Genomic DNA, 17,648 nt, shown 5'->3' with positions numbered 1-17,648 from the left:
AAGCAACCACTCAAGATTCAAATGCTTAGATAGGCCATTTTATCAAAGCTAATGTGAGTTCATTTATAAAGGTATCAAAAATCACATCTTTTTACATTAAATTGCCACACTCGGTACTGATTTTAAATTCCTCTATTCAAAATAACTGCATGTACACTATTAACAGAACACAGATGAACAGACCGAAGAAGATTCAGCTTTGGCTAAGACCTGTCCTTCCAGAATACTTAGACCACAGCTCTTCCAATTTTCTTATGCCGTACAGAAGAAACTCTTTAAACTAGCCAAAGTTTAGTTCTCTGATAACCTTAAAACTCAAGCTCTGTGAGCTAATTTCAGCCCTAAAAAAAAATTTGGCATTGGGTTCTAAGTTCCGTAAAATAGCACAGGGGGCCTTCTTGTCTTAATTAAGGGGGGAGAAGAAGGGGGAGGGGGTGCATAACCTAACACTTTGGAAGAGTGAAGTAGGTCAGAGGCTGTCATTCTTATACTGAATATTTCAAATATTTTATTTGATCAAAGTAAAATACACTTTCCACTGCTATAAACTACAGTTGTTCACACACCCACATTTTTTTTTACGATGTGTCAACAATTTTGTATTCTACATAAAACATTTGGTTTAAACAAACAAACAAAAAAACCCCTTAAATGCTATCTTCTCTCCTGTCTTCTAAGCTCTTCAGGCGTTTTAATTGCTGTAAGGTTTGACTTCCCAGATATCTAGATGGTATGAGGGATGGTGGGTAATCACATGAACTTTAACCATAACGAGGGTATCAATGACAAACCTGACTTTGGCTGACTTCATTGAGAACAACTTGGGACCAGGAGCAGAGATATTCCAGGAGGTGGCAGTGAAGCTACATTCCTATTTATCAGGAGCAAACATGGAAGGTTCCATACGTCATAAACTAGGGGAGATAAATGACTTCAAACACAGCCAGCAATGAAAAGCATGCTCATGAGTACCAATTAGCTCTGTGTGTAGGGGTCTCGGGGTCAAATACCCACCTCTAGTGTCCTAAATCTATCCTTGCTAAAGGGGTTATTTGACTAGCATTGACCATGGACTAGTAAATACTGATATCGGAACGTTGACATGCACGGGGAAGCTCGTGGGTCGGGTGGTGGGGAGTCACAGCTGTCCTCCTAACTTTCACAAAGTCTTGGAGTCTCAGGAGATGGTAAGTGAACGTTTCAAATTCGAATGCAGGGTGAAAGAGTTGCATAAGCCATACTTCTCACTCTTTGGCTGGCTTGTTGCATTCCAATAGCAGGAAGAATGCTCAGAGGGGCCTCTGTCAGCATTACTGCTCAGACTTCTCTAGATCTAGTCACCATGGGAATGCTGGCTTACCACCGTGCTTGAGTGGATTAGTACATGCTAAAAGCCTTTACTGATTTTCCCCAAGGGTTTCCAAAAATTTGTAGTGTCGGAACCAGAGCTTAGTTTATTTGCAAAATAGGTTCAGCACCTCAAAGATAAACTGGCCCTGGAAAAGCCCATTCTGTAATTAGGTAGGAGGTAGGCTTGCCTCTGTGGCTCTACGTGGAGGAGGAAAAGCGGAGGTTAGAATAACAGGAGGGAAGACGGAGGATTGCCACTGTGAAGATAGCTTGGGTTCAAGGGGATAATAAGTCAGAAACATCCATTGGTACTGCCCTCTTATTCTTTATACAGATTTGTGTTTAGAAAAATTAGGGTACTACATTTGCTCGTAGCCTGAGAAAATGAATCAGAGTACAGTCATTAGGCTCATAGAAATCTACAGGGGGAAAAAAAAAATCAAACTGGTATCAATGGATAATGCTAAACACAGAAAAACTAACAGAGAAATGTACAGACATCAACGAACCAAAGGCTTTTCCTTGTCTTACCCTAGCCCTGCCATGTCATAGCGCTGAGACGAGTGGGGAGAAATTCAAGCACTATTGCTCTCTCTTCTATGGCTTTTGTTGACACGTGTATGCTGATGATGACTTGATTAATACAGGCACAGCTGTATCCAGCTGTTAACTTTTAATACACAGCAGTGGGGGGGGAGGGTTGACAGTCATGTGACACACCAGTACACCCAATTCACTCACACACACACCCCTGCCCACAGTCAGACCGAAATAAAAATCACAAGAAGGTGTCTCTGGTGAAGAACATTATAAAGGTTATAAATCTTTATCTTAATAGGCCCCTGAGAGTTTTCCCCTTATGCTTAGGTGAAGGAAGGCAAAGAACAAGGTTCCCTCGTTCCGTAAGTGCTTTGTGCAACTATGTCCACTTCAGTTCCGAAATCTGTCTTTGGAGGAGGCTTTTGGACCAAGTTAAAAGTCATCCTCTGGAGCTCTCGATGCATAAGGAGCTGATACGGCTGGTGGCTGCTCTCCAGTTATCCTGTGGATAGCCCAGAAAGCTAACACAGGCCTAGTTCCCACGAGAGGGTCAGTCCTGCAGAACCACACCTCAGTGCCTTCAGAGAGTCTCCTGTGTTCAGAAACCGTCATCTGGGTGAGATGCTGGGGCTGGAGAAGGAACCAGAATTCCTGGGGGACTGGAAAGGGATGGCCGAGGAGGTGGGGGATCTCTTGGGGCTGCAGAGGTCTCCGTTGTGCAGTTTCCACAGCAGCTCCTCGTTCTCCATGGACAACCTCTTGTTGACCTTTGACTCCTTCTCAAGGGACTCTTGCAGCGCTGCCTGCTCTGTGGAAAGTTGTCTTGAAAACAAAAACCAGAGATCATGTGGAATCCAAGGCAAAAAGTAACAACTACTGTTCACACCCGAAGGTTCAAGGAGCTTACTGCTCTGGGGGAGTAAACAAGCTCTTGTCCAAGGTCATCCATTTTTTTTTTTCTAATTCTTCTCTCATCTATATATTTTCATTTTCAGTTTCTCCTCCTCCCACACCCCTCTCTCCTCTTCTCCCACACCCCCCCTCCCCTCCTCCACATACCCACCTTCTCTTCCCATTTCCCTTCAGAAAAGGGCAGTCCTCCTAGGGCTATCAACCAAACACAGGGTCCTAATTGGGTTTTTTGACTTGGTTTTCTTTGAGACGGGGTTTCTCTGTGTAGCTCTGGCTACCCTGGAACCCACTCTGATGACCAGGCTAGTCTTGAACTTAGAAACCTGCCTAAGGCAGTCTGGGGTGCTGGGATGAAAGGCACGGGCCACCCCTGGCATAAGGGTCATAGGTTTCTAAGCTGAGAAACCCAAATTTGACAGGAAGGCATATAGCTGGGTGGTAGAGGACTTGCCTAGTATGTGTAAGACAAAAAAAACCCAAAAAACAAAACAAACAAACAAACAAAAAACCTCCCAAAGACCAGAACCTCAAGCCTGACCCAAATAATCCTATGAGTAATTGCTGGCAGCTCTAGTTTTTGGGAGATTTCCCGGTAGGCAATGGGGCACTTGCACAAGGCTTGTGTTGTTTCTGTCTTAACTCGAGGGCTGCTTTCTGTTCCCATGTGTGGTTACCCCTTGACGTCTCTGACAACGTCATCACAGTTAGTGAGCTCCAGGCAGGTGAGAAGGTCTATGGCACCTTGGTAAAAGCACGGACTGTCCATCTGCTTCTCTCGCTTGCCCAGGAGGTGCCCAGTGGAGTGTAGCCAGAAGGGACAGCAGATGTTCGAGGGCGAGGGAGAGGGAACTAAGACTCTGGTAGTTACCTTGAAATTGCCATGTGTCTGTCCATGCGAGCTTTCAGCTCCTCGTTTTCCTGCTGGAATCTCGTCAGCTTGTCAACCAATGCTGTGTTGTTGTCCACCTTGGTATAAACAAGGTTTGTAGTCATAAAGACATGAATAAATAAGTTCTCTCACTTCTCAAGCATCTTCCCAATGCTCGATACCATCAACAAGTTGAGTGAGAGGATGTCTTTATGCACAGACCAGTGTCGACTGGGAAGTAAAGCAGGAAACGGGACATCTAGGACATGTGTTTATCAAGCCACATAAAAAAGATAGCTAGGTAGCAATGTTTTCCTTCTAGGTGACACTTTCAGAATGTCCCTCTGGGAGCTGGTGTCCTGCCTAGGTGACTAAGGGTGCTGGGCCTCTTCTCAAGGTGGGAAAGCAAACACTACAGTTTAAGAGGAGGAGGAAGGGGGTTGGGGATTTAGCTCAGTGGTAGAGCGCTTGCCTAGCAACTGCAAGGCCCTGGGTTCGGTCCCCAGCTCCGGAAAAAAAAAAAAAAAAGAGGAGGAGGAAGGGGGAGGAGGTAGGGATGAGGAAGGATGAGAGGAGGGAAAAGGGAGGAAGAAAGGGAGAAGGAAGAAGAGGAGGGAGGGAGGGAGGGACCTATAGAAGGCAGCCTAGGTCTTGGCCATACTGAAGAAAGCCTTAAACTTATCCCAGGTTAGTTTTGGCATTTGCCACCACACAGCCCTATGGAGATTCGATGTGGTGAGGTTAGGGGAAGAAGTAACTGCAGTCAGTATCCCTGGCTCAGCTTGGTCAAGGGACACTTGTGTCCCGCTGGTCTTCCCGATCAGTTGAGAGATTAAAGGCTTTCAAAGCCACTGATCACGGTGGCGAGCCGGTCCCATCCTGGTTCCCTTTCCTAAGGAGTGGTTTATTGCTTCTTTAGGAGGTACACCGGAGCTTAGAATTAACGAGAGGTCGGAATTGACCCCCAAGTCCCTGCCACAGCAACTATGACTCATCCACTTGAATCACAGCACCCCGGAATTCTTGTTCTTAAGGCATACCCGTGTCCAGAAAATGCTCATGACAAGCTACTCAGATGAAATAGTTTTCTAAAAATAAATATGCAGAATGAAAAAAGGGGGAGGGGGGAGAGGAACACCTTGAAATGCTTTTCAAGGTAATAATGCAACCTGGGAAAACTTGGAATAAAAAACTGTGGCAATTGGCCTTAAAAAATGTCATTCTACCAAAGCTGTGTTCTGCAGAGGTAAGAACTCTGTCCTTAATGTCGCAGAGCTTACCGCTGGCAGAGCTAGCTCTCTGAGCCTTAGACAGTTTTCCTCATGCTGAGTGTATGATTGCCAACCCGACAGCACCTTAGATTACCTGAGAAGAAGCCAACGAAAGATTGTCTACTGGCCTGTGGGCGTGCCTCTAGGGATCCACTAGATTGCCTAATGGTGAACAGCACCATCCGGTAGTGACTCAGCCACACGGATGCAGAAGGAGCTTTGGACTTGCCCTTATCCTCACTGGGGGAGGTTATGGACCCCATTGCTGCGGCTGCCGATTCTGTCTCTGATATTAGAATCGGCTTCTCTGGGCTTCCAGTGTGGACTGATGATCAAGAGGCTCTCCACAAGTCCCACTGGCCTTTGGCACCACATTGGAACTACAGAGGTACCCAACCTTGTGGGTCGAACATGTACCAGGTCCTCAGCCTCTCCAGCAGCCATTGCTGGACTACTCTAAGCTCATCGTGTAAGCCCATCTGGCCAATCATCCTTGAATATATCACTGCGTTAACCCTGTTCCTTTAGCGAACCCTAATTTACTAAGTGTTTCTATCTTCTCTGAAGGCCTGGAGCTGATAAGTACACAGCACAGCAGAGGCAACAAGTGTACCCGTTGTCATAGCAACCTTTCTTCCTGTAAAAACAACGGGGTGCTGCCGACTGGCACTGTTACGATGCCTCTTTGGCTGTGACACAAAACAGAACTATCCTGGCTCAATAGAAGTTAAAACGTGTTCGTACTCTTACGGTCGGGCCTTGTATCACTTGAGATCTGATAAGTTCAGGTACATGAGTGGGAGATGGAGCAGCAGTGTGTTAACAGGGTTTCCTGAGTCATCGATGTCGTCCTGCTGAACAGGTGTCACAGGACGACCTTTGTCAAGACCTGCTGTGTGCACTGGGTTGGACCTATTAACAACTAGGAGTTTCATGCATTCCTTTAAAAAAAAAAATCCACTTCCTGTACTTCTGGTACCTCCAAGACGGGCAGAGGTGACGAGTCCCAGCCGTACATATCTGCCGCCATTCCGACCCCCACGTGATAGATGGGAGGTATTCTCTCAAACTGGAACTGGGCTGGACTTAAAATGCCGGTTGGGAGAATTCCTTAGCGGCTTGGGCGACAATATGCTTCATGGTGGGCAAGAAAGCAATCCTGAGCCACCCAGGCGAATCACGACTACCAAAAGCCATGAGGATGGACTCACACTGAGCCGCTCTCTGGTTCCATTCCTAGAGACAGTCGCTGCGTTGTAGGCCTGGGTCTACACTCACACCACTGGCATCTGGGGGTCTTCACTGTGACTGCACTCAAACCGGCTCTAGTGAGCCCTTGCCTTCACGTTTGTCAACAGACTAGACTGCAGTGGCAGCTCTCCGTCTGCCAGTGCAGCCGGCGTCCAGACCCTTGGGTGGCCTAAACCCTGGGAACTTTAGGGTTGACAGGACATAACCAATGTAAAATCTTAGACAATAATCTTTGTATCAGAGGTGCTACCTGAACTGCCACACGTGTCTCTATGACTGGGAGAGCCCACAAGGACTCCACAACACTCCAATCATCCCCAGGATATCACGTATTCCAGGAGGGGCCCCTGAACCCACCAGTCTGCAAAGCGTCAGTGTGGGAGTAAGGCTCTTTGTGACCATTCAGTCCCAGTTGAGCCACAGTGATGTGTCAAGTGACCAGCCTGATCACGACACCAAGTTTGCTATACAGTGAAGGTACAGAATCTAAGAAACACTCATGTCTGATTGCTAAAAATGGATAGGTCCCCTGGTCACTACGTATGTATTCCCTTAAAAATCACTAGTACATGTTTACTGTGCACAGTAATAAGCCTTCACAGTGCCATTTTTAAGTGTATAACGCACATTAACTGTATCTGCCCTCTGTTTCTCATTCCTGCCTCTCTTTGCCAGCCCCTACTCTCTTCCAATGCCCGTCCCCCTAGTCTCATGTCATACGTATGCTTGCTCATCATCTCGGCTCCACATAGGGGAGAAAATGATATTTGTCTTTCTGGGTCTGGCTTTTTTCACTTAATAGGACAATCTCCATCAATTATTTCTGCAAATGACGTAATTCCATTCTTCATTATGGCATTCAAACTCCACTGTGTATAAAAAAAAAGGGAATACTCTCCCCACTCCCACATTTCCTGACGAAGTGAAGTAATGCCTTCGTGTTTCCTTAAGCACTGCCTCCCTCAAAAAGCGGTTAATTATCTCTAGGAAACAAAACACTAAACTAAGCCAAATCTCCCCAAACCAAAAAGCCAAACAGATAAGAGTAACCTCTATGCTCCCTTTTGTCCAAGGCTAGTCTAACTTTGAATGAGACATTTCTTCCAGGCGTGGTGAGTCATCCACAGCTGGGTGGAGGAGGGACAGGCAGCCCTGGGTGGCTGGCAGTTGGGAGCAAAGTACAGCAGGCAGCCGCTAGCCAGGGTCACTTAAAGCTGCTGAGAAATGCTTCCAGCTTAGTTCATGTCCTGGCTAGCAGACTCTGAGTTTCAGGGCTGGACCAAGGCTGACAGTACACATCAGGCACACCCCTCAAACACAGCATCGAGTAGGTTCAAACTCTTATTATGGTTTCCAATAATGCTTGCTGTTTTCCAACTGGGCTAATCTTATCAACACACAATTCTTGTATCAGATTCAAATTCTTTATAAAAAGATACAGAATTCTAATAAATTCTATGGCACTAGTTAACTGAGACGTTCACTGTCTTTCTATCCAGAGTGGGTGCTGCATTAACGTACTGGTTTTAGAATAATTTTTTTTTCTGGTTAGGCAAGTAAAGATTCACAGACTACTGAAATGTGAACTTGATTTGTTATAATTTTTCCAAAACTAAATGCTTTGTGTGCATTCTATAAAAAAGGTTCTAGAAAGCAGCAATGAAGCTTTTAATAGACTTGGAAATGAAAAATGCAGGTCTGACCCTTTGTGTACTTTCCAAATATCATTAAGTACAAGAGAGCTCAACCCCACAGTTCCAAAGCTCTAAGCTCTGCCGTCCTATTTCCCAGGCAACACTGCTCGCGCATGGACGAGCGCACTCACGCATGCGCACCCACACAGGATGTGCTCACTCCGCCCTCCAGGAGACCTACCAGCTTTTCCATCTTCATTAGCTTCAGGTCCTGCTGATGCAGCTTCTCGTTCTTGATCTCCAACACAGCTTTCAGGCTTTCTAGTTCTTGCTCCAGATACATGACCTGAGGGTTTTTCTGGGAAAAACACATTAAGATAACGGCTGATTTATTTCACATATTACAGAGTCCAACCTCTGATTCTCTGATAAGACTTGGAGAACAAGCAGCAGGCGACTTATCCCCCACCTCTTTAAAAAAAAACAAAACAAAACAGAGTCATGCTTTGAAACCTAGGCTGACTTGATATTTACAGTAATCCTTCTGCCTCAGCTTCCCATTGCTGGGGGAATGCATTCCCTGACAGGGCCAGCTAAATGTAAGTTTCTTTTCCTCTTTTGTCTTTTTTAATACAAGGTCTCATTCTATAGGCCAGGCTGACCTGGGACTCATTCGGCTCAGTCTGGCCTTAATTTGTGGCTATCCACTTGTCTTAGGCTCCCAAGACGAGTCACCATGCTTGGTTTAACTTCTTACAGCATTTCAAGGAAGTTAAAAAAAATTAAGATCTGTTTAACCCCAAAGACTTTGGTCACAGTATTGACAACAAACTTGTTCTTCCAGTTATTTAGTATGGTAGGTACCGCTTTCATCAGATTTTAATAAGAATCTGTCACTTACAACCTAAAAACAGAGCTCAGGATAGGGAGCTCGCTCCAGTCCGTATCTGGTATCTGGAGGGAGACAAGGAAACAGTGGTTTTCTCTAAGCAACGTCAGCACCTGAGGAGGAACCCAGGCAAAGGCAGTGGTTACGCTGGCTTGGCCATAGCTCCAGGGCAGCCATCACACTACCACAGAACACATACGGTCTCCTGAATGGACACTCGTGATTCCACCATTGTGAAATGCCCCAATAACCCACTCCTGGTCTGATGGAAACTCAACTGAACTACCCAACAATCTGATACAAATCAACTCTGTCTGTCTGTCTGTCTGTCTGTCAGTATATATGTGTGCATGAGTGAGTGTGTGTGTGTGTGTGTGTGTGTGTGTGTGTGTATGTATGTGTGTGTGTGTATGTATGTGTGTGTGTATGTATGTGTGTGTGTGTGTGTATGTATGTATGTATATATGTATGTATGTATGTATGTATGACCTATTGGCCAGGTGTTGAGTGGAAGTTTCTCCGATAGGATTCAATGGTTTAGAAGACAGACAAGCACCTCCTGAATCCAAAACTACCTTCCCTTCTGGAAGGGAATCCTGAGGGAGGAATCCTGAGGGAGACTTGGATTTGCTTTATTCAACTCTTCAAGTTCTTGACTTCGCAGAAGGAGAAAATGTGTTCTGTGAGTCAAATAACCTCCTTTGTAAAGGTCAGGAGAGGGCCCCAAACATATCGCACATGTAACTTTAAATCCAGGCTCTTCGAAATAAAACTCCATGTGGTTCCCCTTAAAGGGTTGGGGGGGGGGGGGACTTAAGATAAATCCCTTCATTTGAGGGCAGTCACATAATTCCCTGTCAACTTCTAAAAATTAATTGAATTTTATGTAAGTGAATACTTGCCTGTATGTATGTATGTATGTATGTATGTATGTATGTATGTATGTATGTTCTGTGGCACAAGGATGCACTTGACATCAGGTTAAGTGGAGAAGAGAGTTATGAAAAGGCTATGTATCGCATGGTTATATGGAAGGTTCAGAGCAAGCAAACTCATAGAAACAGGAAGTAGAACAGTGGTTAGCTCAGGGCAAGAGGCTCTTGGGAAATAGAGAGTGGCTGTTGATGCATATCTCTCTCTCTCTCTCTCTCTCTCTCTCTCAGGGAGATAAGAACATTCTAGAGTGTAGATACTAAGTGTCTAACACACAATGTCACAAATACACTATAAAGCTTAATGGTTATGCAACCACATCACAACAAGGCAACTTTTGTTGTTGTTGTTGTTGTTGTTGTTGTTGTTGTTGTTGTTATTGTAAAAATATTCCCAGTTTTAGATTTTTCTCAGTTTCCCATGGGTATTTGCTTAGATCTCTGGATTTCAATCTACGAATCATTTTTGGAGATGTGAAAAAAAAAAAAACCATCAGTGAACGAAGTTGTTTCATACAATAAAACACAGCAGGCGTTAAGATTCTAAGCCTCTGTTGTCTCTCTGGCTGCTGAAGAATTCATTGGCTGGAAATGGCAGCAAGGAAAACCCAGTAGCACCAGGAATACATGACTTACTGAGTTCGCCTTCTCTCTTGACAGTTGCTTTTGTTCCTCTGATTTCAACCTTTCGTTTAAAGCATCGTTCTCACTCTTCAGATCATTGATTTGTTTCTAAAACACAAACAGTAACACGTGCAGGCATCAGATATCAGGAAAGGACCGGAGACGCACAGAGGAACTCAGAGGCATCGTCCACGCCATCTGCCGGTGCCGGGAGCAGGCACTCACCTCTAGTGATTCCTGCTTCTCATTAAGTAGATTCTCCAGTGACTTCTTTTCCATTTCATGGCTTTTCTTGATTTCTGGAAGGCAGGGGATTTTGTTGTGCTTTTTTTCTTTTAAGGTAATAACACACCCTATGAGATCACTACTCCATAGCCTGGCATATACGGATAGACGCAGGAGCTGATGAAGTACGACTTTCCATTCGTGAGATGCAATTCTTAAGGTTAAGCGGCCTCTTCTCAGAATAGCTTTATGAGGTAGGGCATAGATTTATGGTACAATGACCAGAAACCCTGATGCCCGCAAAGGCCAAGGACGCTTTCAAAATCTCAAAATGAAGGCTAGCATCTCAAAAGACAGGTTTCTGATTCCTGGCTTGGGGCCCTGTCTTCCTTTCAATTTGCTCTTCCAGAGACAACAGAAATCTAAAATTAAGCCCTTTCCCAGCAGGAAGACGACGATGCTTACTGTGTGTGTAAGTCAGCCATCACCTCTGACTCCCCAGAGCACAATCTCTTAGGAGAAGTCTCTCCCAAAGGTCATAAAGCCATTTCAACCACACATCCCCCTGCTACACCGTGAGCTGCCACTGACTCTGGTAGACACTCCACAGCACTGCTGGCTTTGTCCTCAAAGGAATGGCTTCCCATTCCTTCCTTTTGACTTCAGGCTTAGCAGTGCCAGTGAGATCACAACAGCACATCCTGTCCTTGTCCATCAAATCCCACCTGTTCTCTACCACCGTCATGAATGCAACAGTGCTTACGTGTGGATTCTGTACAGCACTATGCTAGAAGCTGACACCTTGACTTTCCCGGGATCTAAAGTAGCAACTACCACCAAACACAACCACCACCAAAAAGGCTCCTAGAATCTTTGGAAGTTCATCCTGCTTCCTAAAGGCCTGGCATGTATAACTATCCACTATTTGCATCCTTAAGGGAGAAGGGCATCCACTAACAATGAACAACATGCAAAGAAAACAAGAGGTCTGGGGAGAATACAGGGTATTCTGCGCAAGGGAGGTTCATCAGTCAGTTTCATTTTAGTGAATACCACACATTCCCATTGCCGGTCTCCTCAAGTAGGAAAAGCACCCTTGCCTGAAAGGGAGGTTTCGTAGGTCTTCTTCAGTAACTCCACTTTCTCTGAGTGGCTAGCTTCGATCTCCAGCTTCGTGGTTTCATGGGCGGCATTTAAGTTGTCAAACTGTAAAAGGAACAAACAGAATAATTCACTAGCAAGAACAAACGTGCTAAGTCAAATGAAGGAGCATACACTTGGGGCCTCCGTCATCCATTTGCAACCCACCCTGGCCACGCCCCTCCCCAGCTCCAACCCATCCTCCCCAGGAACAAAGACGGTCCAAGCACTGTGGGGTTCACTGATGGTAATGGCTGAGTCCACCCCAAGGCTGCGCCTCACAAGTCCACCTCAGCCCCACACCTGTGACACTGACCACTCTGCTCTCAGCCCCTGGTATATGCCTATGCAGATACTAAACTAAAAACTAAGAGGAATAGGGAACAGGGAAATTTAAAGTTTATGATACTAACAGGGAAAAGTGGTTATGAAAAGGCATTAAAAAAATTCAGAATTTTTTGTTGAAGCCAAACACCAGGATGTTTCCAAGTGGATTGTCTGGGAAATATTTCTATCCCTTCTATTAAAAAAATATTTTTGGTACTCCTAGGGATTGACCAGAACTGTGGACACACTTTGCAAGCTCTTGCTGTACCTCTAAACTACAGCTCTGAACACCTCTTTTCCTCTTTATTTTGAGACAGTCTTATAAAGTTGCTTCAGCCTCTGTGATGGTTTGAATATGGGAGCCTGGGAGTGGAATATGATGGTTTAAATGTGCTTGGCCCAGGGAGTGGCACTATTAGGAGGTGTGACCTTGCTGGAGTAGGTGTGTCTTTCTGGACGTGGGCTTTAAGACCCTCATCCTAGCTGCCTTAGATCCAGTCTTCTGCTAGCAGCCTTCAGATGAAGATGTAAAACACTCAGACTTCTGCACCATGCCTGCTGGATGCTGCCATGCTCCCACCTTGATGATAATGGACTGAACTTCTGAACCTGTAAGCCAGCCCCAATTAAATGCTCTCCTTAGAAGGCTTCCGTTGGTCATTGTGTCTGTTCACAGCAGTAAAACCCTAAGACAGCCTCTCTAAGTAGCTAGCTGGTGGGATCAATAGCACTTGTTTTTGTCTGTTCATCTGTCTGTCTGCCTGCCTGCCTGCCTGCCTGCCTGCCTGCCTGCCTGCCTGCCTGTATTGGGGATTGAATTTGGAGACTCACAAGCCTTTATATCATTGAGAACATATTTGGTCCTGCTTTGAGCCAGGGACTAAGTTACTTATGTTGTCGGCCTTGAGCTCTCTCTGCAGCCAAGACTGGGCTCGGCTATGAGCTTCCTGGTTCGGCTTCCCGAACATTGGGATTATGGGTGTGTACCACTGTGCCTGGCTACTTCTCCCTTCTTTAACTCAACACTGCTTCATCATAAGAAAAAGAAATCGCTCTCCAAAGCTTTCTCCAACTAAATTAAAAGGCAAGAGGTAACTTAGTAAGAACATAAACAGCATCTAGAACCTAGCCGACAGCCCGGCTGCACAGACCTGCTCTTGCAGTTGAGTTTTGTATTTTTCTGCCTCCTCAATGTAAATGCTCTGGAGCTTCTCACACTCTGCCGTGTAAAACTCCTTCAGCCGGTTCTCCAGTTCCGTCTGGTCCGTCTGATGCTGCTGGTTTAGTTTCTGGACGAAGCCTTCATACGCTGTTTGCAAGTCATTCCTGGCCTTTTCTAGCTTCTCACAGGTGCTGGAAGCAGCAACTGGAAAGGGCATAAAGGAGAGCATTTTACACTCACCCAGTGCCCGAGACACACCACCCTGACACACCGGAAACTCTGCAGGCATAAACATGGCACTGTCCTCCTCGCCCTGTGACCAGCACTGCAGAGTTCAAGCAAGAAGCGTCGTCAAAGGCCTGTGTGCTAGAGCCCCCCAGGCTCAGTGGACGGTGGCGGACCTTAGGTCACTGGGACATCCTCTGACAGGGACACCATGATGCCATCTCTCCATTACTTTAATTTCCAGGGAATGAGGCAAATGCAACCATGTGCTCTCCCTGCCACAATGTGCACCTTGGCACAAAGGAATGGACGGGGTCAACAGATCCTGGTCTGAGACCTCCGAAACTGTGAGCCAAGATAAATCTTTTCTCTCTGTAATTTCACACACACACACACACACACACACACACACACACTACACATACACACACACACACACAATGCATTTTGATTATTGCCCGCCATATTGCCCACCTCAGTAAGCATCCCTCTGCCATATAGTGCTTGTCTTCTTTCACTTAGCACAATGTCCTCAATGTTCTTCCACACTGTGGCTTGTGCTGGGACGGCCTTCCCTTTCAAGGTTGGCTCTGACTCCACTGACAGGTACATATCACGCACTGACCCATGGATGGCATGGGCTGTTTCTGCCACCTGTCTACCCTGAGCAGCGCTGCCAAGAACATGGGTAAACCAATGCTCCATGACCCTGCTTTCAGCCGTCTCTCGTACGTCTCTGAAAGAGGAGTTGCTGTTTCGTGTAGCAATTCCCCTTTTAGTTACAGTGGTTTTACAATGTCATTAGGCAAGATTCCACTTCTCCACATCCTTACCCAAAACAGGCTTAATTTAAAAAAAAAACAAAAAAAAAAAAACACAATATTCTGAGGGAGGAAAAGGAAGAGGGACATGATCAAGTTATATTAATTTTAATGCACCGTGTGAGGGGATACATTATGATTTTGGTTTGAGCAACAGACTTTTAAGTAGAGTCACTTACAAATACATTAATAAAATTCTAGTATGAAGACTGAAAATCTTATTCCCATACAATCCATATCTAATGGTATATAGTGTTCCTGGCTACTAAAAGAACCCACAAAGAAGCAGCCAAGTTCTGGGGTGTGTGCTGCATGCCTGTGACCCCAGTAATGTGGAGGCCGAAGCAGGTGGATCTTTGAGTTTTAGTCTGTCCTGGGTTACATGGCAAGACTCTATCTCAAAACAAACAAAACCACCTTGAGCGGACAGACAAACGTCATAAACAAACCAATTCACGAAGCAGAAATGTTGAAGGGGAAAAGCCAAAATGACAGATGAGAGCCAAATGCCAGGGCCATCCCAGAAAACATGTGGGATTAAATACTGCAAGACTTTCTTCTTTCTTTCAAAGAATTTAATAAGACATAAGGGAAGGCCTTCTTAATTGCTAACAAACATCCTCTTACACTGCTTATGAAGAGGAAAAGGAGATTCAAGACATCCAGTGGTACTGGCAAACAACATTAGCTTCTGTCAACTGACTTTCCAGCCTGTGAATATGAGAACAGTGAACGTCTTCCCACGAGGTCCCCTGCATGCCCCAAATAGACCTTTATGTGGGCAAAGTCTGTAAAAAATGTTTTGTAGCCGATCAATGAGGGGTCCGTTTCCCATGAGGAAAATGCTAGTTTTAGAATCTGTCAGCAGATAATGATCAAGCAAACATGGCCAAGCTCATCCAGAAACCCACACCAGATGCAAACAGCTGCGTACAGAAGCACCTTGTACCTAGGCACCTGGCCCACAAACATCTCGGCAAACCTGTCACTCAGGAATAAACTAAGAGTCAGCATTGACTGTGGGCACACAGGGCTTCTAGTGCAGGCTACTCTGTCTACACCTGCCAGATCTTTACACATCTGCTTATAATCAAACCGTTGTCAGTCTGAATATATAATTGTAGTACGTCAGTGTTTAAGATCAAGTGGTTACACAGACATCCTCTCCCATTAGCCACTGATAGGGCTGTTTGCTTTGTTTATACACACAAAAACCAGTAGCCCAAACAGTGTACAGCTTTGCTGGCTACTGTGAGCTCAGTGAGCGGGGAATAGATGGGAAGGGAGAACCAGAAAAGAGAAAAGGAGATCAGATGGGGGATCGGACGGCTTACTGCTGCTACTTCCAACAAGCGAAGGGCAGGCCAGGCTCCAGAAGGTGACATCAGCCTGCAGCTGTGCAAGGGACCTTCTGCTGTTTACAGTGCTGTGCACAACAGCTGGGCTACACTTCTCACTCCCACAAATGGCTTTTGCTTTGATCAACTGGCCTGGGCTCGTAAGGAGGCTACGATTTGGTAGAGAGACCCCTGAGTACTCTCTTAGACTGTAAACATTGTACTAAGGGTTCTCAGAGTGCTTCCTGTCCGATGGGACATACATGTTTGTGGTAGGGGAGTAAGGACTTCACCCCACAGTTTTAGGCTATAGATTATCGCTGGCTTCTCATAGCATGGAGGGGTTACAGCTGAGCTGGCTCCTGCCTCTCCTCAGTCTGCCTTCTGGCTTCTTTGCCTGAAGTCCACTGCTGTCAGTTCATCTGACAGCCAACGACAAAGCCAAAACAAAAACAGAAGGTCATACAGGAGTTACCCCATGTACAGAAAAGCTCACCCTGGCCTCCCCACCCCCAAAACAAGTTCTCACTATGTAGCTCTGGCTGTCCCCACTCCCCTCCGCCGCTGGAGTGCTGGGATTAAAGGCATGCACTGCTACTCTCCGCTTAAGTCTTTGTTTTTAAACATTCCATTGGTTGAGTTTTGAAAGCTTGTGCATGCTTAAGCACACATGAAATACTTTCGAGCTTTAAAAGCTGGTTCCAGCAATCTAGTTTAATACAGCAAGAGCCTGGCGTAGTGGTGCATGCCTTAATCCCAGCACTCGGGAGGCAGAGACAGGTAGATCTGTGTGAGTTCGAGGCCAGCCTCATTATACAGTGAGTTCAGGGACAACCAGAGCTACAGAGTGAGACCTTGTTAAAAAGAACGGAAAAGAAGTATGGCTAGATACGGTGGTGGACACGCAGTATTCTGATATTCAGGGAGGTGTGGTAGGTAGCCTGGGCTAAGTGGGCGTACAAAGCTAGCCTGAGTCACACAAGAGTCTCTTTCCCCAAAACCATGGGCTACAGATGTAGCTGAGTGGTAAAGAATGAATGTAGCAAGCACAGGTTTGTGAATTCAGTCCTTAGCATCACAAAAATAATTTTAAAAAAAACCTTTATGCTTACAGACATAAGCTCATTTACAAAATTCTCTCTAAGGTCTAAGCCATGTCAGAGATATCGCTCAGAGACGCACCAGCCCCGAGACTATTAGGTTCAGGCCAGAGCAGGAAAACCAGGGAGCCCTCTCTAAGTCACAGCTATTTGAGCAAGGAAAAATCACTGCACGAGAAGTAAAGGCAGGCTGGCTTTGATTTTCAAACAGTCATTTGGATGACGTCTAGAACAGGCTCCACTGTACAGGCCAATCTGACCTTGGGAAAACACAATCATATTAGTCTCAGGCCCTTTGGCAGCTAGAAATGGAGAGGAAGTGAAGCCATTACTTAATTAGTCCCCAGGGGCTTTGGTAAGGTGGGGGACAGTTGGACTGATTGTTCCCATCTCACAGAGATAAATTTCCCTTTGCTCGCTGACTAATGAACGTTCTGTTATGGAAGAAAACATCACACACCCAGGGTCTGAAAAATGTCGATGTTCTTGGAAGTGATATGGAGCTGCCTTCTTCCTTCCTTTTTAATATGGGGACAGCAGGCTTCACCGGGACAGCTAGCAATCGGTGCTCACACTTCCTCACCTCTAACATAGAGGCCACACTGGTCCTTTCCCTGTGGAGTCAATGATAACACACGGGAAGTGCCTGGTCCTGTGCTCGACCATATTTAAATGTGCGATATGTGTTACTGTTGCTGTTCCCCGAGGAAGCAAACCTGATTGTAGTTTCCTTGGAGACATGCTAGAAGTTCAAAACAGACTATGATGGTTACTGAGCTTGAGCTCCAACACCCACCCTCCCCACACCCTATCCGTGTACTTACACATACATACACACACACCCATTTAAAAAATATCATTTGTCTAGAATTTAAAATGTTACATCTGAAGCTGGGTGTTGGAGGCAGTGGTGGTGGTGGCCGTGCAAGTCTATAATCCCAGCACTCGAGAGACAGAGGCAGGCAGAGAGATCTCTGTGAGTCTGAGACCAGCCTGGTTTACATAGCTAATTCCAGGACAGCCAGGGCTACACAGAGGAA

General features: G+C 45.7%; 1 protein-coding gene across 5 annotated transcripts in view; it reads right to left on the bottom strand.

Annotated features, from left to right (window-relative positions):
* Nucleotides 1-22: 22 nt before the first annotated feature.
* Mtus1 (microtubule associated scaffold protein 1) overlaps nucleotides 23-17,648 on the bottom strand; it is a 145,278-nt gene continuing 127,652 nt past the window's right edge. For 4 of the 5 annotated variants that reach the window (XM_032919464.1, XM_032919463.1, XM_032919465.1 and 1 more), the window contains 7 exons: nucleotides 13,115-13,329; nucleotides 11,597-11,702; nucleotides 10,497-10,570; nucleotides 10,284-10,379; nucleotides 8,068-8,184; nucleotides 3,671-3,768; nucleotides 490-2,712 (listed from right to left, as the gene is read on the bottom strand). In XM_032919464.1, the coding sequence (XP_032775355.1) occupies nucleotides 2,499-2,712; nucleotides 3,671-3,768; nucleotides 8,068-8,184; nucleotides 10,284-10,379; nucleotides 10,497-10,570; nucleotides 11,597-11,702; nucleotides 13,115-13,329 (920 nt within the window). In that variant the 3' untranslated portion in view covers nucleotides 490-2,498. Of the gene's footprint in view, nucleotides 2,713-3,670; nucleotides 3,769-8,067; nucleotides 8,185-10,283; nucleotides 10,380-10,496; nucleotides 10,571-11,596; nucleotides 11,703-13,114; nucleotides 13,330-17,648 lie in introns of all 5 variants that reach the window. The other variant, XM_032919466.1, reaches the window with a different exon arrangement.

The sequence above is a fragment of the Rattus rattus genome, chromosome 13 (assembly GCF_011064425.1).
Source record: "Rattus rattus isolate New Zealand chromosome 13, Rrattus_CSIRO_v1, whole genome shotgun sequence".
In the NCBI taxonomy this organism is placed as follows: Eukaryota; Metazoa; Chordata; class Mammalia; order Rodentia; family Muridae; genus Rattus; species Rattus rattus.
The sequence above is the reverse complement of the archived record's forward strand: the minus strand, read 5'-3'. Positions and strand labels throughout refer to the sequence as shown.